Source organism: Diaporthe amygdali (assembly GCF_026229845.1).
Source record: "Diaporthe amygdali strain CAA958 chromosome Unknown NODE_15_length_991109_cov_64_707514, whole genome shotgun sequence".
Lineage (NCBI taxonomy): Eukaryota > Fungi > Ascomycota > Sordariomycetes > Diaporthales > Diaporthaceae > Diaporthe > Diaporthe amygdali.
This window is the reverse complement of record NW_026517035.1, coordinates 725674-747685: the sequence shown is the minus strand read 5'-3', so window position 1 is coordinate 747685 and position 22012 is coordinate 725674. Positions and strand designations below refer to the sequence as shown.

The following is a 22012-nucleotide window of genomic DNA, read 5'->3' as shown; positions in this document are numbered from 1 at the left end:
TCTGCAGAAGCAAAGATACAAGCACGAGTGAGACACGTCTTTCGGAAATGCATACTTGTCTATGTAGGTATGTACGGTTTAGATATGCATCTTTGCAAAGAAATGCATGTTTAGCATCTAGAATGCCATGCGAGTGGCGTGCAGGTCCTGACCTCCACCTTTGACGCCACATGGTTCACACACACACACACACATTCTGACAGCTCAGGGACGGCGGGAATAGCAGATGCGATGGGACGGCACGGAGATGGGATGGGTATATGCAGGTGCCGTATATATACATGGTCAGCTTACGTTGGAGGCTTCACCCCGGGCCGATCTGAGTTGACACATCATTTGGGCTGACAGACTGAGGTGTGTGGTCTCTTGCAGATTGATTCTGGGGATCTTCATCGGCATGAGCCTCTCTCACCACCACTAGGCAAAGAAAGGCACGGTGACCTGCCATGGAATAGATTCAGCTGGGATTCTCGACAGGTGCTCCAAGACAGTACTTTCGGCCGAATTACAATTGAGCTCCACATCGCTTTGCCATTGACATCATATTCCACCTTCCTAGTCAATATCGACGTGGTTGAACTAGAAGCGTCGAGATGAGTGCTTGCTGTCTGTTGCATGCAGCAAGCAGCCCTTCTCGATTCTGGAGAACATTCTTGTTGGGACAGTACCGTAGGGTTCTTGGCCATCTTGGTTCTCGCTTCGCTAGATGGCACCAGGGATGAATAACCCGTGAGCTGGTGTTGCTGTTGGTGCATGGGACAAGGTGCAGGACAGGATCGAGCTCGACGGCAGCATCCGAGACCTCCAAATCGCACCAGGCACCCCCGGCACTCCCCGGACACGCCTCATCAACGCGTCTCTGGCCGTGCCATTGACCAATTGATGCGCCCGACACCCTTTTCCAACGTTTCCTTTTCTTCGCGTGGCGCGTTCCTTAAGGTTTGGGCATAATTAAACCCCTGGTTCTGATGCCTCTCACAGCTCCTAAGTGCTGGCCTCGCAGTTGTTAGCTCGCTTAGTCTTTGTATGCATCATTCTTTTGCAACAGTTTACACCCTCTATCAGCCTCTCTCCATCATCCATCATCTTATCTCCATCTCTGTTTCCATATTTGTTTGCGACAGCTAACTGCCTGCCGTGGGGTCTCGAGGGTCCTGTGGAGCAGCCAGCCGGTCCAGCACTGCAGCTATCCTCAGTGGGGGGACCCCAAAGAATTGCGGGGCACCAAAGCCTCCTAAGGAAAGAGAGCTTGGGCGAGCTGCAAGCTGCCTATCGAAACTTTTGCTTTTTCAACAACCCGTTGCCATCGATCGCCTGCTTCCACGCCTTGCCTCCCACGCCCACTCCAACTTCTTCTCTTCCCTCTCTCGCCTCCAGGTCGTGTCCAGTGTGCGTCGCATCCTCTGCACCAAACTTGCACTCAACTTTATTCAATCAACCGCCAGACTCGACCCTCGTTTGACGCAGTCCCAGCACCACGATCCTCGCGACGAATGCGCACCACCACTGCGCCTGCCGCGCAACCGACCCACCAGAAGCCGAACAGGCAAGAAAGGGCATGGTGTGGTGAATGGTAGTCGGCGATCGCTCTCTTCACCATGGGGAAAAAGTCTAGGCAGGTTGAGAATGAGGCAGGTGGGTTCCAGCAGCACGCTGGCAGGACTGCTTCCGATCGCGACGAATTCTCAGTCGAAATCGGAAGGACCATCGGCCCACAATGGTCAGATCTTGAGTCCGACGGCGACAACCATCAACCCAACCCTGCCTCAAACCCTCCTCAACCAGCTAAGCACAAGAAGCGTCGGCGCAAGAGCTCGGACAGTGACGCCGTCAACCAACAGCTGGCGGCGGACATGGCAGCAATGGCCGACAACAATGGCGAGACGGTGCCCGAGTCCCTCAAAAAGAGCAAGAAGAAGAAGAAGAAGTCGCGGAAGACCAGTGACGAGGCCGGAGACAATGGCTCGGTTGCAAGCGTGGAGTCACTGGCGCACAATGGTCACATCGAAGACAGGTCCAAATCCAAGAAGAAATCCAAGAAGCGATCCAAGATGGCCGCAATAGCCGAGCAGGATGTCCCTGAACCAAACGATGCCAACGAATCAGACCTACCACAAGACAATGCGTTGCTGAATGGGGAGCCGCTCCCTAATGGTAATTATCACCCGGAGCCTGAAGTCCTGCAGAGCCCACAATCGACCCCCAAGAAGAAGAAGTCCAAACACAAGAAGCACCGGGATGTGCAGAGTCCTGATGCTCAGCAAACGCTCGTATCACATGCCTTGGGAGGTTCGCCGCCGTCCGCCCAGCAACCTCTTGTGAATGGAGTCGCAAGTCACAACCCAGCCCTGGAGGCCGATGCAGCGGATCAAGAAGTCATCCCTGCCAGCCAAGCGAGTGAGTCACCAAGAAGAAGAAGAAGCAGCGCGACAGAGTCATTACGAAGCGAGATGGAAGCACATGACCTCAAAATCGAGCCTGAGAGCGACTTGGACGACATCGAAGACAACGAGCTGCCATTCGCCATCGCCAAAATCATACATGACGACAGAGGCTACGACGATGAATCTGCGCACAACCGAGACCACCTGCGTCAGAAGTCTCCATTTATGCACAAGCAACAAATGTCGATCATTGACGACAGACCGGAGTTGGACGGCGATGACGAGGAACCTCTTTCCGATCTGCTGCCAAGTCAGATCAAGCCCGAGCAACTTTCTTCCGAAAGCGAGTCTGACTTGGGATCGCCGAGTGTGGCAAGGCTGGGCAGATTAGAAAGGTCGAGGTCGAGGTCGATTTCACGCGCGCCAGCGGCCATGCAGTCCGCAAACGAAAATGTAAGTCTTGACCTGCACCCCTGGTCTGATTCGTCAACTAAACTAGGACTTGTAGTTCCACGCGGCGCAGCAAGCCTCACATCTAGGCCTGGCATCAAGGAGTTCGCCAAGCCGGTCGTCAACGGGCTCAAACGAGAGCATTCCAGCTCGAATACAGGTCAGACCCGACGCGGAAGGCTCGGCATCACTGTCAAGATCTGGCACATCTGGCCGGGATGAAGCCCAATTGAACGGTGATGCCATGGATCTGGACGACCAAGATTCTGGTGACGGTTATGTCAGTCCGCCGAAGAAACAGACAAAACAGCCCAAATCCGCCAGAAAGCCGACAAGGAATCTGCAAGTCAACGGCATCACAGCAGAGGCGGCCGGCGCAGACGAAGGCCCCGGCGAACCTGCTTCTTCCCGCAAGAGGACTACTCAGAAGGGCCGACAACATCAGACCGAGGACGCAATGTCAAATTTGGATGCGAATGTCAGGGCGAATTGGCTTGCGCAGCCTGGCAGGAGAAGACCTCACGCTGATGTGGTGGAAGAGTCCGACCATGACGGCGCAGATGAGAGTGTTGTAACCACAAGAGACCCTGTACAAGACACCGCTCAAGATGAGGTCGAAGGGGCGAGCCAAGTCGAGCTCCCGGGGCGGGCTCTTGCCCCAGAGACTGAGGCTCCTGCTCAAGAGGAACCCGAGGTCTCTGCTAGCCAGCCAAAGAAGCACAAGAAGAGGCGGCGTCTTCAATCGAAGGAATCTCTCTCGCTTTCGCAACTGGAAGACGATTCTGGTGAGGGCGAAAGCCAATCCAGGCTGTCGCTCAAGCTGAAGGACGTCATGCGCGGCGACGTCAACAACCCAGAGGATGGTGAGCCAGCCACCAGTCACGAGCCATCTCAAGAGCCAACTCTGCCAAAGCCCACAAAGCCGAAGCGCAAGCGGCGTTCAAATAATGTTTCTGAGGATGAGATGGAGAATCTGCTTGCAGGCCCAGCCAGGCGGAAGAAGTCTAGGAAAGCAACTAATGGCCGAGGTCTTAGCAAGAGCCGGGCTCCCGTCGATGACGAGAATACCACAGCCACCAACAGAAAGCGAGTACCACGAGGTGAGGTGGCCACAGGACCTTGGACCAGTGAAGAGCTCAATGCTCTCGGTCAGGTTGTGGATCAGTTTTGCAGAGCCTACGACAAGAATCAATCCGAGCTCAACGCGATGATTCATTTAAGACCTGACATGAGCAACCCGATGCACAAGGAATTTTGGGACAGTGCAGTCACGGCAATTCCCCAACGAAACCGCAAGCAGATCGTTGAGCGGACCCGAAGGCTTTACCACAACTTTGCGGGCCGCGGCCAGTGGACTGATGAGCAAAAGGAGGAGCTGCATGACTTATTTGAAAAGCATGGCAACAAGTTTTCCTTGATTGCTCAACTGATCAACCGTGATCAGAAAGATATCAGGGATTACTGGCGCAACTCCTACCTTGTGCATGCTCATCAGCACAAGTCGCGGTGGAAGCCAGACGAGACGGAGACTCTGAGGAACGCAGTCGAGGAGGCTCTACACAAAATCCGGATCGATCGCGAGAACAACGATCAGTTTCGTCCTAGGCCCCGTGCGAAAGGATTTGATGACGAGTCCCTCTTGGACTGGCAGCAAATCAGCACGGCCATGGGGCTTACCCGCAATCGCCAACAGTGCAAATGGAAGTGGCAGGACTTGAAGGACAAGGGTGTTGCTGGCGCAGAAAATGATCACTTGCCCAAAGCACCTCGCGAACCCAGAAACGTCAACGGTTTGAGCGAGGAGCTAGCCAACGCCCGCGAGGATTATCGTGGGATGAGCGTTGAGGACCAACTCCGCATTGTGGAAGCCATCCACGACTCGGGCGTGACCAGTGACTCCAAGATCCGATGGGCTAGCCTTGTGGACGAGCGCTTCAGGGCAAAATGGCGACGGCCGACCCTGAAGCTGGTCTGGTTTAGACTGCGAAAGACCGTACCTGACTACGAGGAGCAGGACGTGCCAACTAATGCGCGATACTTGCTCAATTATTACAATATCCACCAGTCCCTGCCGCGCCTAGATGACCACCAAGCGGACGACCAAACGGAGGAAAAGCTCGTAAAGTCGGCCCCGGGCAGCAAGGTGTGGCGGACGCCGTCCCAGGAACCCCGCGCCGTCAGGGAGAGGCAGCGGCGATCCAGCAGTGCGAGCAGCCGGGCAAGCAGCCAGAGGGTATCGGGCGAGATCCTGAGGATTGAGGGCATTGATGATGAGCACAGTGGCCCTGTGCACCGGGGCCGGGACCCCAGACCCAGGTCCGACAGCATTGATCTTGGCCAAGAGGACCATGAAGGCGCTGGTGAGCCGCAGTCGACTAAAGGCAAGCAGAAGGGCAGCCGCAAGAAGAACAAGGAAGACGCCGTGCCTATCCGCATCCCCAAGCACCTCAAGGGCGAGGCGGCTGAGAAGGCGCAGGCTGAGGCCAACTCGAAGCAGGACGCTTCTGCAGGCAGCAGCAAGGCCAAGAACAAGGGAAAGGGGAAGAAGGGGGCCAAATCGCCGACGTCGCCGGCGCGTGGGCAGAGGAGCGCGAGTGTTGCTATTGATTCTGATTCGGAGTGAAGGAAATGAGATATCATTTAATGCCTCTGCACTTGTGTGCATATGTGTCTATGCTTCAGGGACTTGAAAAGAAGGGTGGTTATATGCTTGCTGCTTCTGCCCTTCTTGTACATACGGACGGATACATGTGGCCCTTGCTTGTCTGTTTTGGAGTGGGAGGCATCAGTCACTTCTGAGCGAATACCAAACTGTTTTGGCGTTGCGACGCATATACACATACCCGGTGTACTTTTTTGGTCTTTGGTAGGCTGGCAGGGGATCGAAATGGCTGCACGTTCTACTTCATACCCGTAGTTGCTGTTGAGGAGGAATGGGCTGTCAATCACCCGGCTTTGATCACGCATGACTACTCTCTGGCGCTGGCTTTTAATGATGGATTGCATGCAACAGAAATGGCTGCTGACATGTTGCATCCCTGGCGAGGACGGGAGGGAAAGTCTTAGCTCAAAAAGAAAATAGACAGGCCATGAACCAGGCATGTCACCGGGTCACGATAGTTCTTGATTGATGGGGTCCAATGGCGTGTATTGTATTGGAACCCACTCCCGCAACAGCTCCTTTCCCACCCTGCCTCCTATGATCCATCTATACCCCTCGCTTCCTGGCAACTCCACCCAGCCTCTCCGATCGTCCCCTGTATCTCACCCACTGGCCTTCCTATTCTCTACCCCTCTCCATCCCCAGAATCCGCCCGTTTGTCATCCCCACGACAGCCACTGCCAATAAAGCGGGCGAGCGCAGTCCACGAGCCATTTTGCAAATTATGGTACATATACGACATTTATTCGCATGGGAAGGCTTTCCGACGGAACGAAAACGGAGGCAGACTTGCGAGGGTAGACAGCCATGCATCATCAACTCGATGATGCTTCCTCCCCTGCAACAGGGAGGCGGCCACATAAGATAAGCCAGACCCAAAATGGGTCTGACCCCCCTCGTCTAAGACGTCTGCTCTGATCATCCGTCTCTCCATCGGGAAGAGCTCCCCTGCTCCGCCCGCCACAAGGACGGGCGGCACGTCTGATACCAGCAAGCTTCGTGCCTCCTCCCCCTACCGTCCGCGAGCTCCCCTCAGTCCGGGGCCTGACCTACCTAGCTCTTTATTTGAGCCCGCGGAAGGTGTGAATGGGGAAAGGGGGTTATGACTGCGCTGGGCTTAGATACCCGCCTGCAGGATGAGGCTGTCGAGGAGGGCGTCGAGCTTCGCCTCCGTCTCGGCCTTGAGGGCCTGGGTCTTGTCCGCCGGCGTGCGCGACAGCATGACGCTGTGGCACAGCGCGAAGGGCGCGACCAGGTCCTCCAGCTCGCGGAGGGACTCGAGCGTCGTGATCCCCGCGAGGCTGCTGGGGCGGAGCCCGCCTGCTTTGCGGAGTGCGGCGTCCCACGTGCGGGCTTGAGCCCAGGCTGGGGTGGTGGATACCTCTTTGTTGTCGTCGGCGGCGGCGGTGGTGGTGTTGAAATCGCCTGTGAGCACCGCAGACTGCAGCGCCGCGTCGCCCGGGTGCGTGCCGCCCTGCAGGTCGTGCAGGCCCGAGAAGAACTCGTGCGCCGGGTGCGCGACGGCGGCCCAGTCGAAGTCGAGGAGGGCCGAGATGCGCCCCGTTGCCGGGTCGTAGAGCATGTTGTTCATCGCTAAAAGAACAACGGAAACAAGAACCTGTCAGAAGATCAGTTCGGTCGAAAAGAGAAGGGTCTTACTGAAGTCGCCATGGGTCAGAACCCTGTGGTTGGCGTCCACGCGGCCGCGCGCCAGCACCTTCGCGATTGCGGGGCTTGAGATGAAGTCGTCCAATTTCGCGCGAAGGGCGCCGTTATCCCGCCACCCACGTAATACCGCGCTGTGCTCCGCGTCGCCGCCGAGCTGGAACTGCAGCTTCGAGGCCAACATGTTTGCGTAGGACGGCCACGGCCCGCCGGGGAGGATGGAACGCTGCCCCGTGACGATGGCGCCGTCGCTGGTGAGGGTCATGCCGCCGAGGCCGGTAACGCCAGCGGGCAGCTGGACGGCCTGGATCGCGGACAGGATGGTTGCGACCTGCTCCATGACGGCGACTTTGTCGTGCTCGTCCAGGGTGGCGAAGTGCCCGTCTAGGTTTGAACCAGGGCGGTATCCCATCAGCGTCCAGCCCGAGGAGGCCTCGTCTGCGTCGGGCGAGGGGTCCATGAAGGGCTCCCACGCGTAGACGGCGGGGACGATGTCTGCCATGTCAGGGGCGCGCTGGGAGAGAGAGTCCCGGATGAGCGAGGAGGCGATGACGTCGTTCTCGACGCGGTTAGTGTTATCCAAGCCTTCTGCCTTTGGGTTGGAAAGCTTCAGGATGAGCGTGGAGATCCCCTCGGCGGGCGGAAGGGTGGTGCACGGCTTGGGGGTGAAGTTGGCGGCGATGGCTGGGGCGGCGAGGTCCAGCTTGTAGAGGAAGTTGTTATAAGGGAAGGGGGAGTGCTCGACGTATTCGACTGGGGTGATGGAGGTGGCGGTCAGGCCGAGTCTGTCCAGGATGGTCTGGATAACGGCGAGGCGGCGGTCGTAGCCTGCGTGGTTGATGTTTGGGGCAGCCATTTTGTGAGATTGGTGTGTGTGCATATATCTGGTGCGTGGATGTGTGATCGATGGTATTGGCACGAGAAGAGGAAGCTGTGGCCTGAATTGGGGGATAGACAACCGTTTTTATATTGGTCTGAGTGAGAGATGATTTATCGAACACCGCGACAACCGCGCCAAGGATGAGATGCAAGGAACGCGTTCTTGCTCGCCAACCAGTGACCGTTCGTCTGTGCCGCCAAGCCGCATTATCACCATGACGGGCTAACCTCGGAAGGGCATCTGCCTAATTCCCATACATGCCTATCCTGACCTCCTTCGAATCCAACCCTGGTGATGATGTTTTGGGTGCGTGTGTGCGTGATGCCTGTCCACCAATCGCGGCTCCATCATCGCTTGTTGTGTCCCAGTGCACTTCTTCTTGTCTCGGTCATCAAGCGTGGCGTCCCTCGGCTTAGACGACGTGCCTCCTCTCCAGCCCGTCGCAGAGGCTCCATGCCCCTATTCTGCACAGCAGGATGATGAGCATGACGATGATGCAGATGCCTCCCACGGCGATGCTGATTATTCCTCCAACGTTCATGGTTCGTTCTTGCTTGTCTAGGAGTCTGAGGGGGAGCAGTGGTGGGGAGTTTCGTGCCAGGCCTGCTGGTGTTGGTCGAGAGAGGAATATGTAGCCTTATCTGCTCGAGTCGTTGATGGTGGTGGGATGATCTCCAAAGTGTGACCGTAGAGAGAGTGTATATCGCCAGGCCTGTCTGTGATAGTTGAGGCTTGCATGAGAAGCTTCAGACGAGGCTCAGGGCTGTAGCGACGTGATTTCCATGCCTTCTGCCCTGTAGGCCTCTTACCTGCTCCTGAAGTTCAGGCAGGGGCACACGCAAGGTAGGCGAAGCACTCCCTAAGTTTACATTCATCGGCTACCTGCTGGGTGGAAGGAACAACGGATATTAAGCCGAGGAAGGAGGCATTTCTTTGCTCTGCCTGGGATTGGGAGGCAAGTCACTGGCTGACATTTCCTGCACCTGGTAGGCATCCCTTAGGCTCCCCTGGTCTCCTTTCTGAACTGGTTGAAATCATCACAACGTGAGCTTCTCGTCCGTCCGCTCTTCTCCTGATCACGACCTCGCCCTCGGCCACACCTGGTTATCCCACACCTGGTTATCCCACACCTGATCATCTAGCGTCAGGGTATCTCAAATCATGTTCTCTCACAATCCTACACCCGGTTATCCCATACCTATCTATCCCATACCAGGTTATTCCACAGTCCCATGGCAAATTATCCCATAACAGGTTATCCCACAGCAGGCTATCCCACAGCAGGCTATCCTACGGCAGGTTATCCCATAACATGCTATCTTATACTTATTTGTCTCCCGATCCCACAGAAGGTTATCCCATAAAAGTTGATGCCACAAGAGGCCAGGCCACATCACAGTGTCATAGCCAGCTGTTCCATAGTAGGTGACCTATGGCAGTTTATTTTAAGACAGATGATGTGTTGTTCTATTTGAATACGTAACAGGAATTTATCCCACAAGTAATTGTAAAGTGCTTTATTTTACACTGAGTTTTTGCAGACAAGCTCGTGTTAGCAACCATTTATACCGCTTATTTGTTGTACACAAACCAAGTTATGAAACTGACTTGAAAGTAAGTAAGAGGGATACAATAAATTTACCTCAAATATACCTAGATACATTTGAATACCAGTATTATTTAAGTTTAACAAGTAAACAAGTACCTATGTATCTAGGCAGGTAGTGGTCACGTTTACATTTGAGTATAACGCTGGGGCGTGGTCGAAATGAACTTTAAAATTATGCCCTTTGAAAACTTGACGGAGACTATAGGGAGTCAGGAAAACATACCTATCAGGATTTCTCACCACCACTGAACCATTACTTTACAAATGGAATGTGGCACTGTCCCAGCTGCCTACGTTCTGCGGCCTCACGGCACAGAACAGGATAGAGTTTGGCGCCCCACACCACAGCTAATTAATCAACACTGAAGCCTGTTTCCAGTGCTCCACAATTCGTTCTACCTGCGTTTCCAATGTTGCCTCTCGAGCCATTCTCTGGATGTTTTTGTATCCAGCTACATCCTGTACTTTTAGCGCAATATCTTCGACTGCATGATACCTTTCTCCCTTCGCAGGCGTCATCTCTGTTGCTTCTCGGAATCGTCGTCCTCCGATTTAATTTTGGCCAAGGCTTGTATGACAATGTCTTTCCAGTACTCTGTCCCCAATCCTCCTGTGCCTCTTCCCCAAGTGCCAGGACCTAAGCTGGCCCATTTCACCCCCGATGCGCATGCCGAGATCAAGTTCATAGAAAACCTAGGCAACCCAGACGACCTCGACAGTCAAGTCTGGAAAGCAGAGATCAACGGGACAGTCTACTCCCTTAAGATGGTGAGTGGTCCCTTTTTTCAAGGTCGAAGGTCAAAGCTAACGCGGAACTATTCAAGTTTGAATCTTGCAGTCTGGATTATTTAATAGATGCGCCTGCCAGAGAACTCACCCAGCCCCTCTCTTCGTCGCAGGCATACGTGGACTATTACGATCCTTTCAACTGCGAGTGTCGCGCCTACGGTAGGCTCGCACAGGAGAATAGGCTGGATCTCGTAGTCCCGGCTCGCGGGTACCTTCTCCTCACACCGTAGTAGGAGGCAAAAGTCACGCCGATGATCACAGGAGGCCTGGAGTACGAGCCGGACGACGAGTAACCACTGTACACGCTCAAAGGAGACAGACCGTGGGGGCGATGGGAGGAGCACCGGGGACAGCCCATCCGCGCCATTGTCAAGGAGCTCGCGGAGGACGACGACCTCGACGAGGCGTTCAATACGGGCCGGATCTCTACAAGCACCATGTGGCGGGATCTGGAGGATCTGCACGCCCTTGGCATTCTGGTGCGGGACATCTACCTGGACAATTACATTGGCGGCAGGCTGGTCGACTTCAGCCGGGCCTGGACCGGATAGGACGTCGCAATCTGACGCGCTTCAGGATGCGCGAGACACATAGCCTATTGGTGATGCTGCAAGACTGGTGGGTTGCAAACTTGGCTGTGGACAAGCTGGAAATTCCGGACAGCCTGCATCGGTGTGACGAGGGCGAGAATGATTATGGAACAGACCCGCGGGGGTACAATTGGCTCCGGTGGGAGGAAGATGGCGAGGCGGCGATGTCGTATGTGAAGTGGGAGCTCTTTTCTAAGGATGATTGAGCACTTGAGTTGTCATCTACCTGGCTCAGGGATGGTGGCAACGAGCAAGTCGACTTCAGAGTTGATCAGACAGACGTGCTTCTCTGGAGGTGAAACGTTGGGTGTTTTCTATATACAATTTAGGTTATGGTTATACAGAAAGGGGAAAAGACAAAACTTGTGCTCCACTTATAAATCATCAATACGAGAGTGATAACCGAGGTAGAGAGAGATAGAGCGGGGGAAAAAAAAGAGAAGAAGAACCGAACGAGAAAAGAATCATAATCAAACGGATGAGGGCAATCAAACGAGATTCAGAGACCACCTACAGGCATGGAGTTAGGATTTCTCAGCATTGGAACGGACGTAACCAGCGTCGACTACTAGGCTGCCGAGGAATAGTTACTTAGATTCCAAGGATACCAAGAAGTCATCAAAGTGTACCGAGACAGGCACTGTGGGGCCAGACGGTGGAACTGATCGAATGCTCTCCTGCGCGGAGAGGTGGCACGACTCATTAGTATACAAAACTGGTCACATCACTATAGCTCGACTCGATTTGAGCCACGAAATATGGACAATTAGAGCGATCACTCCTTGGTTGCTGGCAAGCTCTCCTCCACAGCCTCAAGCTTCACAGTCTCCTCACCCCGCCGAACCTTTTCAACATCAGGAACGTTGGAGTGTTTCTCGCCTTCAAAAATTGCGTCGATTTCTTCCAGGGTCTTACCCTTTGTCTCGATCCAGAAGACGGCCTGTGTATGTGTGAGTAAGACAGTATTTGAATTGATGGAAAATTGCTCATGCTACTTACGATGAGTGCCACAATGACGATATCCCACGAGGCGTTGACCATGTACATCTTCCAGCCGATGTTGGCCAGGCCGATGGGCATTATGAAGACGAAGATGAGCCTGGGGGTACTCAGCTAAAGCACATGTATACAAAGGGAGTGCGGACTCACGCTAGAACATTCAGCATCAGATACGAGGAAGCCACGCCGTTCGCACGGATGGAGTAGTTCATGACCTCGGGCGGGTAGAGGTAAAGCAGCGGTGTCCATGCGATGGAGTAAAATCCTTGGAACAGGAACATGACCGCGACGTCGCCGTAGACGAGGCTCGTGGATGCACCGTCCGGATTGTCGGCGTACTTCTTGGACAGGCCTCCGATGATGAACAGACAGGCTACCAAGAGGCATTGGGAGAGGATGGCTGTTGGTTTCCGGCCCCATTTGGCCGCGAGGTGCGTCCCGGCCAGGCAGCATGCTAGGCACCAGACGTTGAGGACGACATTCTGAGACGTGGTCAGTAGGGCTGCCGTATGCATATGGGAGACTTTTACTCACTGCCTTCAATTGGTCGTTGGTGTCTGTAATGCCAGCTGTGTCCAGTTCTGGACCGAGATAGTAAGACGCAATGATGTTCCCGGCGATGCAGGAGAATGGTCCAGGGCTCATGCCAATTAGGAACCGCTTCCGAGCCGCAGGCGTCTTGACGATCTCCATAGGGCTCAAGCTCCTCCCTTCTTTCTTCTCCCACGCCAGCGTGTCGATGATCTCCTTGTACACGGCGAGGACGACCGGGTCATTCGGGTCCCCATTGGCGTTGGTTTGGGCACACACCTCGCGAGACGCCTCGAAGAGCCCCTGGTAGGCGAGCCATCGAGGCGACTCGGGGATGAAAGGCAGGACGACGATGCACAGGACAGAGAAGATACCCTGGAACAGCGAAGGTGCCCTCCACGCCCAGGTGGACTGCCACTGGCCCGTGCCGAGCGTTATGCCGGCAGCGATGAGCGCGCCGACGTAGTAGAAGTCGTTGAGCAGCCCGACACCCCAGGCCCTCCACCGGCTGGGGAAGGTCTCTGACAGGTACACGCCGGCGGCAACGCCCGAGACGCCAGTCCCAAATCCTAGGATGATCCTCCCGACCACGAACATGGCGATGTTTTGGGCGGCGGTCTGGAGGATGATCCCGATGATGGTGACGAGCGAGCCCCAGAAGATGGTTGGCCGGCGGCCGAGGCGGTCCGATGTCACCCCTGCCACGAGGGGGCCCAGGAAGCCGCCGATGAAGACGGAGGCGGTGTTGAGGCCTGTCGTGGCGGCGGTGAGTTGGAAGTAGTCAGTGTAGGAGGGCAGGATGTTAAGCCCGTTGAGCATTGAGCCATCATATCCGCCCGTCTGAGTGTCTGTTAGTGGTTGTAATCTAGCAGGGTGGTTACGGATGAGGGGAAGAAACAGATACTCACGGATGATTGCACGACCGAGCACAGGATCAGGAGGACAGAGAGGGTGGCTGTAGATTGGGGAACCCATGCGGGCAGCCATGTCCCCGTCGCCGACTTGTGAAGCATCTTGATGGCCGTCCTTTGGTCCCGTATGGTAAGGAAGGTTGAGGGAAGGGAACGCGAAGGTGCACTGTGTCATGAGAACATCTTGAGACTGCTCTCACCACCCCTGGTGTTCCTCTTCTAAAGATTAACTGATTCAAGCTTTTGGCTTGTACATCTCTGCCGGATCAAGCTTTGGGGTTGATAACGGTCGTCGCTGGCTGACCAGCCAGTCGGAGGTGCTCCCCTGCCTATCGCCGTCGACTGGGATACATAATGGTCATGGCTAGGGAAACAGAGGACTAGCGCAGGTCCATCTCCAATATTATTAGGACAAAACCGAAAGATTGTCGGATGGTCTATCGGTCTGCTCAGTCAAGGAGCGTGGGTTGGGTGAGCCATGGGACGTCACAGTAGCAGGGGCCTAAGAGACGACCTTCCCGATTTTGCTTCCCCGCAGTGTCTCTCTGTTGCTACAAGAGGTCCCTGCACAACATCAATCGGGGTGCGGATGCTACTCCATTTGCTCCGAGACCTGACGTGTGTCGATCTACCAAAAGCTTCAGCCCATCAACTGACGATGGCTGTGCCTGCAGTGCTAGCACCTTCAGCCATGTTGGGGCAGCGCATGCCTGCATGGGCGTCCGAAGCAAGCCAGCCATTCCGGCCATGAGGACGGCTCGCAGCGAGACGCCACTGCAGTTCCGCTGATTTTAGCGAGTGTTTTCTTTGGACTGTCTGTTGTCGATGCGAACAGCAGACATCTTTGTCGAGCCTGGTTTGCAGGCCTCCTGTGTGCAATGGGCTGAGCCAGCCAGTCCACACATCATCAGCCCCTGCCAACTTGTCAGAGACACTCGAAAGCAACGGGTATCTCCATTGGAAGGCCAGCCTATCCCGTAATCACAAATGAGTCTCTTGGTTGCGTCTACGCCCAAAGATTGGCTTGGGCTGCATCTCGGGCATCCTTCTCCTGTGAATGTACCTTTACGGGTGCATAGCAAGCTCCTATTACTGGTCGTCTCACCACGGCAGGCCTGCACCTTACTGTTTTCGCAAGCGTCAGCCTGCCAGACTGCCTCGACGTATGCAGGTCTGGGTATCACAACGGATGTATCACCACGTACATGGTACCCTCTTTTTTGCAGGGGGCATGTTGAGGCTCCGGCCAAGGCAAAACTCAAGGTTGAACTTGGCTAGCAACTTCGCCATTCGAAGTCAGCACAACACTTCCTTATGTTTTCGTCGTCCTGGGTCTTTATACCCTTTCTCATGTTCTCACATCCCGAGGTTGCCCGTCACCACATATCCAAAGTCGTCCATGTGTTTTTACAACTTCTGAGATGGCCGATCCGTTGTCAATTGCCGCCAGCATCGCTGGTGTCATCACCCTGGCAGATGTTGTGTTCTTGAGAACAAAGAAGTACCTCCAGTCTGCAAGAAACGCCGACAAGGAAGTGCATGAGCTTTCCATGGAAGTCCTCCTGCTCGGTGGTGCTCTGCATAGTCTGTCCAGGTTGGCACAGGCCCTTGACACGGATGGGCTCAAGGACCAGCATGTTGACAATCTCCGGATGTACCACATCGCGGCGTGCCACGCCACCCTCGACGAGATTGCGAAGAAATTGAAGAAGCTCGAAGACAGTTCAACGAAGAGGAAGCTCGTCTGGCCGTTCGCATCGGATCGTACCAAAACACTACTTAATGAAGTGTCCCGTCATAAGGAGAACGTCAACCTCGCTCTCACGGCAGATTCCATGGGAAAACTTCTGCAGATTCTATCAAAGACCGAAACAGTAATTGAGAACACTGAACAAATTCTTGAGGAAGCAAAGAAGACTCGGGAAATAGTCAACCGGATTCACCAGGACTCGGCGCGGAAGAAGATTCTCGATTACTTCCTCACTTACAATCCACAGCAGAATTACGAAATGAGTCTGTCCCTCCGATATCCAAGGACCGGTCTTTGGCTCACGCGCAAGCCTGAATTCCAGACGTGGCTGGCCTCCCCTGATTCAGCACTCTGGCTGAGCGGCATCCCCGGGGCTGGCAAGACGGTTCTTGCTGGGACGATAATTGAAGAGGCGCTCAAGAAGACTTCCGAAGACGTTGCGACGGCGTTCTACTTCTGCGACTACAAAAATATCACAACGCAGACAACCGAGAACATTTTGTCTGCTCTCGCCTCGCAGCTTGCGATTCAGAAAGAAGTGGCATATGACCAACTCGAACGCTACTATCGAGTGCTGCACCCTGACAGAGCTCTTGAGAGGCGGCCAGATATTTCGGGCCTGCAGAGGATCTTGAACGACATGGTCAAATCCTTTGATCATATTTATTTGATCATCGACGGCCTCGATGAATGTGGTGATAATACCAACAATGTCGTCGACAGCATTCTTGATATCATAGGGTATTCTGATAACATATCCACTGCGTTGCTGAGCAGAGACGAGCACAATATCAGAGATCGACTGGAGGAGGACTTCACGGGAGTGGAAATCGCAGCCCATACCGAAGATATCACTGAGTATGTCACTTCTGAGATCGAAAAGCGGATCTCGAACAAGAGCTTGCGCATCGACGATTTGAGCTTGAAGGGTGAGATACTGGAGCGTCTGATCGATGGTGCCAAGGGGATGTGAGTCGATCCGAATCCATCTTGGTGACAATATACTGATGTATATGAAGGTTTCGCTGGGTCGCTTGCCAGTTGGATTCTCTTGGCGATTGTATTTCGGACAAAGAATGCCGAGAAGCTCTTGATCAACTGCCTCCAGGCCTGAACGACTCTTACCTACGAATCTTACAGCGTGTACCAAAGGGCAAACAACGACTAACGCAGATGATGCTCAACTTCATCGCGTATGCCAAACCCCGCTTGGGGACTGCCCTCCTTAGGGAAGCGCTTTCAGTCCCAGAAACGGTTAGCAGGCACGATAATTTGGATTCTCTTTCCATTGTCCGGGAGGACTCCATCACGAGGCTGTGCCGGTCGTTGGTTCGTAAATCTAACGACGGCCGCTACTACGAGTTCGCTCACTTCTCTGTCCTTGAATACCTAGAGGGCGAGATGGAGTCGGTGCCGGAGATGGATGTTTTCCGAGTCTCAAAAAGCACTTGTGAATCTTTGCTGGCAAAGCAATGCCTGAAGTTCCTCCTCTACAGAGACTTTTCTTCACTTGCCAAAGAAGAAGACGAGCTGTTGGATCAAATTGAGGCTAGGGACAAGCAGCATCCATTCTATGCGTATGCTGCGTATAATTGGCCTATTTTTGCTAGACATCATTGGATGGATCAGAGTTTGGTCAAAACGGCTGAGCCTCTTTTCCAGCCAACGAAGTCTGAAAACTTTACATCATGGGCTCTTAAGCTGACAAGCTCTATCTCTCATCGTGTCGATCGTATCAGCATCTTAGGCCAGGATGATCCTTCAAGCTCGGATGATGTCTGGGATCTTGGCAGATTTGAATTCCCAGGACCACTTCGAAATGAGAGCATCTTGAGGTTACACTCTCAGTTAGTGGACGGTAACTTCACGGCCTTACATCTGGCGGCGGCATTGTCGCTCCCGGTCATCTGTTCATGCCTTGTTGAGAACGGGATGAGCCTAAATCAACGAAGCTGCTTCGGCACTCCGCTACAATGTGCATTGCAAGGTTTATTACTAGTGATTCACGAGGACGATGTTCTGAAATACGAATACTTACATCCGTATGTATATGAGTATCGGTGCTACGGCCTAACAAACTCGTCTCAGTTTGGCAGAGAAAACACTGTCAGATCGCTCTTGAAAGCGGGTGCAACTCAGCTCGATGCCTGCTCGAGCCCTTTCGCAGGCCAGACCTTAATCACTGTCGCATTGAGAGTGGCGGACTATGTGGATGATCTGGGTGCTGCAGTTGCCCTTTTAGAGGCTGGCGTCGATGTGGAAGAAGAAGATTTGAGCCAATTGGCCGATCTCAGGGAAGTTATATTGGATGACAACGATCATGAAGGGACAGATCGCTACGATTCACGTCTTGAAACACTGATTATCTGCCTGGGCCCGATGATAGATCAATCCATTGGTCATTTCCGACTATGTCAAGCAGCATGGTCGCTCGCTATTGAGTTGGGCTGCGAGTTCGCCAAAAACTCCTTTGTTGTTGACACGAGAATATCCATGTCGCAGGACTCTCTTTCCAGAACAATTTTTACATCGATACGAGATGCCAATATTGGAATACTCACTGAAGTGCTGAAAGACCCGAGGGCCGATATTGAAGGTCTGAATGACAGCAAAAACAAGAGCGCTTTCGATCACGCCCTGGAGCTATTGAAGCTCCGTTTTCCCGATGGTCTAGCTGTGGTCAAGGTGCTACTTTCTTCTGGAATGAACGTCCACCGATCAAATCATGAAGGCCTCCTGCCAATTCACGACTTGGCTAAATGCAATCCGACTGAGCCCGATATATGCTATGATGCCCTCTGTGAGATTGTCGGCGAGTTTGTGCGCAAAGGAACAGGTTGCAATGTACGATCTCAAGCGAAGGACAACATCTTGCATCTTGGCTTGCATTTCCCAAATTTCATTCGGGCAGTGTTGGAAGTAGAAACAGAAGGAAACATTGTGCAGGCGCTGAGGACCAGGGATGAAGGAGGGTATACACCTATTTCACTCGCTCTTCGAGAGGGTTGGGAAGAGGCGGCCCTGCTACTCTTACGAACCGGCAAATGCGACCCCGAGTCTTTGGGATGTCCTACTTCTGTTCGTGCCCTTTGTGTGTCACGGGGCACACAGCGAGCATTCAACATGTTATTGGACGCGGGAATCGGATCGGGTACTAACGATGCCAGCAACGCATCCCTTTTGCATCATGCTGGGCCAAAAACAAGTAAAGAGTTCGTCCTTCAATTGATCCGCATGTTTCCCAGTGGTTTGCGGTCCTCCATTGACGGCAAGCTTCCGTTGGACACCTATCTCGAGAGCTGCATCAATTTTGAGAGTCCTGAGCTTGATCCTGATGTGGTCCATTTGTTAACCGTATTCGGATCGGACGAGCTCAACCAGCGGGAAAAGAAAGGTGTGTGGGAAAACTTCACACGGTGCGTCTCAATTATGAGGCACGCAGATGTGGAGAAGTCAAGAACCCTGAGGGGAACATTGGGTGAACTTCGAGGGGAGATTGCCTCGCGCGCGATTTCTTGCCTTTCGCATCTCGGATTCATCCAGTCCTACGAGGCAGCCGCACATGTTCCAGGGATACTGTCCTTGTTGAAACCTTTACGTGATGATCTTGACAATTTATGGCCTATTTCAAGCGACACTCTCTTGGAGATACTGGAACAGATGAACTCCTGGGAATCTGTCCGCGAGTCTGCTGCAATCCTGGGGCTCTTGAAAGCAGCCGTCAACGATCATCATGTGAAACTGGCTGAGCTGTTGCTCGAGAATGGCGTCAGCATGCATCAGCGCATTAATAAAACGTCCGCTCTGGAAGTGGCCTGTTTCAAGCCCGCGGAGAGCTTCGATGCTAAGCATATATTCAAACTCCTTCTGCAATATGCGAATGAATCGCTTTTGGACGAAATCAACCCGTACCAAGGCGGTGGAAAGGGTCTGATACACTACTTGTCTGACTCTGAGAAGCAATGGCAACTCGAGGAACTCCTCAAGCGCGGTGTCGACGTTGATGTTTGTACTAGCATTGGTGTTGGTGCTCAGTCCGCCGTCGTCCTGCACTTATCCGAAGGATCTACAGAAACAGCGATGACACTCCTAAAAATAGGAGCTGATCCAACAATCACAGATAATGATGGCATCGATGCTGCCTTGGAAGCTGCATTTCAAGGTAACGTGGCTTTCCTCCATCATCTACACACAGCCAAAGGCCAAGACTGGCAACTGAATTGGCGGCGAACCTGCTCCCCGGTTCTCATTACCATCAATGGTGCGGATTTCTCGGTGTCTGAAATCAATGCTCTACATTTGGCAGCGTGGAATGGTCATTGTGATGTCCTTAGGTTCTACGTCAATAAAGGACTTCTGGTGGACCTCGATTCCGTGTCTGCCGAGCTTCTCACTCCGATGCATTTAGCAGCAGTAAATGGGGAAGCCGACGCGATCAAATGCCTCCATTCCCGAGGTGCGAGTCTCAACCTGAAGGATGCTGGCGGTTGTTTGCCGCTTCATTTCGCTGTGCAAAATGACCATATAGAGGTGGTCAAATTTCTTGTCGAGCACGGGAGCGTCATGGACAATGATGTCTACGGCATGAGCCCCGTGGATTATGCTATAGACCTACAACGTGAACCGATTCTTGATTGTCTCCGCACGACACAACAATATTTAGCCTACCGATCCGAGCCACGACAGTACGCCAGAGACTCGGCTCGTTCATACGAGCAAGCCTTGATCCGAGGTAATATCGAGCAATGCGAGACACTACGCAGCCAGGGCTGTCCCATCAACGTTGACTTGCCGCGTCAAAATGGCCGCTCGGCCCTGTTGTTGGCTATTGAGGACTCGAACGAGAAGCTCATCAAGTGGCTCCTGGCACACAATGCAAAGGCCACCGGAAAAGTTTCCATTGCGAACAGAGGGTGTATCTCACCCCTTCAGGCCATGATCATGCGATCGTCACTGAATAATTCACTGCCCCTCCTGCTGCACAGGTACCAAAGTGAAGGCGCCTCAGTCACTGCCCATGTGCCAAGCCTAATCTGCATCGCGATTGCCAATAAGAACAATCGCGGACTCGAACTCCTCTTGGACCATATTGCAAAGTTTGAAACTACAAAGCCGTAAGTCTTGAGAAAGCTCTGGGTGCAGCTTTGAGCCATAACTGACTGTCGCTCAACAGCTCCGAGAGTATTGAGGACTCATATTTTGACAGGTCAGCGGTCAACCAACACAGACTTGGTGGAGGAGCACCTCTGCACTTTGCGGCTCGCGATGGCAACTGCGAGGCCGTAAAACTACTACTTGACCATGGTGCGGATATAGATATCTTGGACCATCAACAATTGACACCTCTGCAGATAGCCATCGCATCAGAGCCGTCAAACAATTCGCCAATGTCAATGCTATTAGTTCGTCATGGTGCAGCATTGGAGCATCGAGATTACCGTGGTCGCACGGCTGTCATGTATGCATCGGAGAAAGGAAAACTTGATTTGATTCGCTTGATGGCAGATGCTGGAGCTGACTTAAAGGTCGTGGACTACCGTTCGTGGAGCGCTCTCCAATTGGCAGCTTCCTTAGGTCACAAAGAGACCTTCGCATGGCTTCTCAGTCGTGGCCTTGACGTTCACGCGAAGAATTCGATCGGCTGGTCCGCAGCACGATACGCAATGTTTTGTGTCTATTCAACTTCATATATTTTGAACTTCGGTTCTGTGATCGACGACATTGAACCGGTCACATATGGGTTTGCCCCAGACAACACAGCTTATGTTCCTCGATGGCTCCGTCAACACTTCAACATGTATCTCCGGCGACTCGGACTACAAAGGGTACGTGTCTTGGCCAATCTCGAGCCTCAAGATTCCTGGAGCCCTTTGTGCATGGCGGCTGTAGCAGGTCAGACCCTGGTGGTGACGAATCTCCTACGCCTGGGTGCTGATGTGGACTACGAAGGCTGTCCGTCCGGCTCAGCTTTGATGGCAGCATGCTATTCGGGCCGTGTGGAGTCTGTCAAGATGCTTATCCGGAACGGAGCCGCCATATCGTACCTCGGAGCGAACGGATTTCGATCAGCTGTTGATTGCGCCAAAAAATACAAAGCTATTGTGGATTGGCTGATGGTTAAGCGGTTCACAGAACAGAAGAAGCTCTCGTCCCAAGCAAAAGCCGGTCCATCAGCTCACCCGGTTGGAGAAGTCCAACCCTGGAGTGGAATTACAAAAGCAGAGTTGGTCATCACGGGCGATGTGGAAAGGCAGGTACACGAGTCGGCCAGGAACTATTTCATCCGTCTCATGGCTGTGAAGAGGTGGTGGCGAGGAAAGGTTGTTCCTCAACACACGATGGCGGAGACACATCGCCCATCACGTCTGATCCCTGAGGAGACTGTGAGAATCTGTCCGGGTGACTACGGAGTCTCGAACGAACAGAAGTGAAGAGCACCTGTAAGGCTCCTGAGTTTTGTTGACCATCCACTTCCTTGTACTGAATGACGTAGGCACATTTGGGAGACATTGAACGTCTACATGAGTCCGTGAAGCTTAGAGGGGTTGTTTCGAGAGATATGATCTCTTTCTGCTGTTGGAGTATCCAGAAATGTTGGTTCCACATGTTCTGTTTGGGCTGTATCTCTATGGTCCACATCTGAAGCCTACAATAGGCAAGCTGACCCGTGGGCCGACTTAACGCATCTGGATGATATTACCTGCGTGGCATCTCTTTTTTAGCCGGACAAGTCGCGGTATTCCTACCTCAACTTTGCTAGTGAGACGATCGAGATCTCACCGGAAAGTTGTT

General features: G+C 53.4%; 6 protein-coding genes across 6 annotated transcripts; 4 read left to right on the top strand and 2 right to left on the bottom strand.

Moving 5' to 3' along the window:
* Nucleotides 1-1598: 1598 nt before the first annotated feature.
* Nucleotides 1599-5457, top strand: J7T55_009970 (uncharacterized protein; the record flags this gene model as incomplete). The annotated part of the gene is made up of 2 exons (XM_053143940.1): nucleotides 1599-2837; nucleotides 2893-5457. 2 exons carry the CDS (start codon nucleotides 1599-1601, stop codon nucleotides 5455-5457), a joined length of 3804 nt encoding a protein of 1267 aa, XP_052993488.1.
* A 1156-nt stretch (nucleotides 5458-6613) lies between these two features.
* J7T55_009969 (uncharacterized protein) lies at nucleotides 6614-8017 on the bottom strand (the record flags this gene model as incomplete). The annotated part of the gene is made up of 2 exons (XM_053143939.1): nucleotides 6614-7089; nucleotides 7156-8017. The coding sequence occupies 2 exons, from the start codon at nucleotides 8015-8017 to the stop codon at nucleotides 6614-6616; spliced, it is 1338 nt and encodes a 445-aa protein (XP_052993487.1).
* A 2212-nt stretch (nucleotides 8018-10229) lies between these two features.
* J7T55_009968 (uncharacterized protein) lies at nucleotides 10230-10990 on the top strand (the record flags this gene model as incomplete). The annotated part of the gene is made up of 3 exons (XM_053143938.1): nucleotides 10230-10418; nucleotides 10550-10598; nucleotides 10752-10990. The coding sequence occupies 3 exons, from the start codon at nucleotides 10230-10232 to the stop codon at nucleotides 10988-10990; spliced, it is 477 nt and encodes a 158-aa protein (XP_052993486.1).
* A 26-nt stretch (nucleotides 10991-11016) lies between these two features.
* J7T55_009967 (uncharacterized protein) lies at nucleotides 11017-11235 on the top strand (the record flags this gene model as incomplete). Its single annotated transcript, XM_053143937.1, has 1 exon — nucleotides 11017-11235. One exon carries the CDS (start codon nucleotides 11017-11019, stop codon nucleotides 11233-11235), a length of 219 nt encoding a protein of 72 aa, XP_052993485.1.
* Nucleotides 11236-11804: 569 nt separating this feature from the next.
* J7T55_009966 (uncharacterized protein) lies at nucleotides 11805-14703 on the bottom strand (the record flags this gene model as incomplete). The annotated part of the gene is made up of 9 exons (XM_053143936.1): nucleotides 11805-11969; nucleotides 12029-12128; nucleotides 12179-12510; nucleotides 12563-13399; nucleotides 13468-13636; nucleotides 13775-13812; nucleotides 14128-14255; nucleotides 14304-14384; nucleotides 14676-14703. 9 exons carry the CDS (start codon nucleotides 14701-14703, stop codon nucleotides 11805-11807), a joined length of 1878 nt encoding a protein of 625 aa, XP_052993484.1.
* Nucleotides 14704-14891: 188 nt separating this feature from the next.
* J7T55_009965 (uncharacterized protein) lies at nucleotides 14892-21651 on the top strand (the record flags this gene model as incomplete). The annotated part of the gene is made up of 3 exons (XM_053143935.1): nucleotides 14892-16189; nucleotides 16240-20334; nucleotides 20394-21651. 3 exons carry the CDS (start codon nucleotides 14892-14894, stop codon nucleotides 21649-21651), a joined length of 6651 nt encoding a protein of 2216 aa, XP_052993483.1.
* Between the last annotated feature and the right edge of the window lie 361 nt (nucleotides 21652-22012).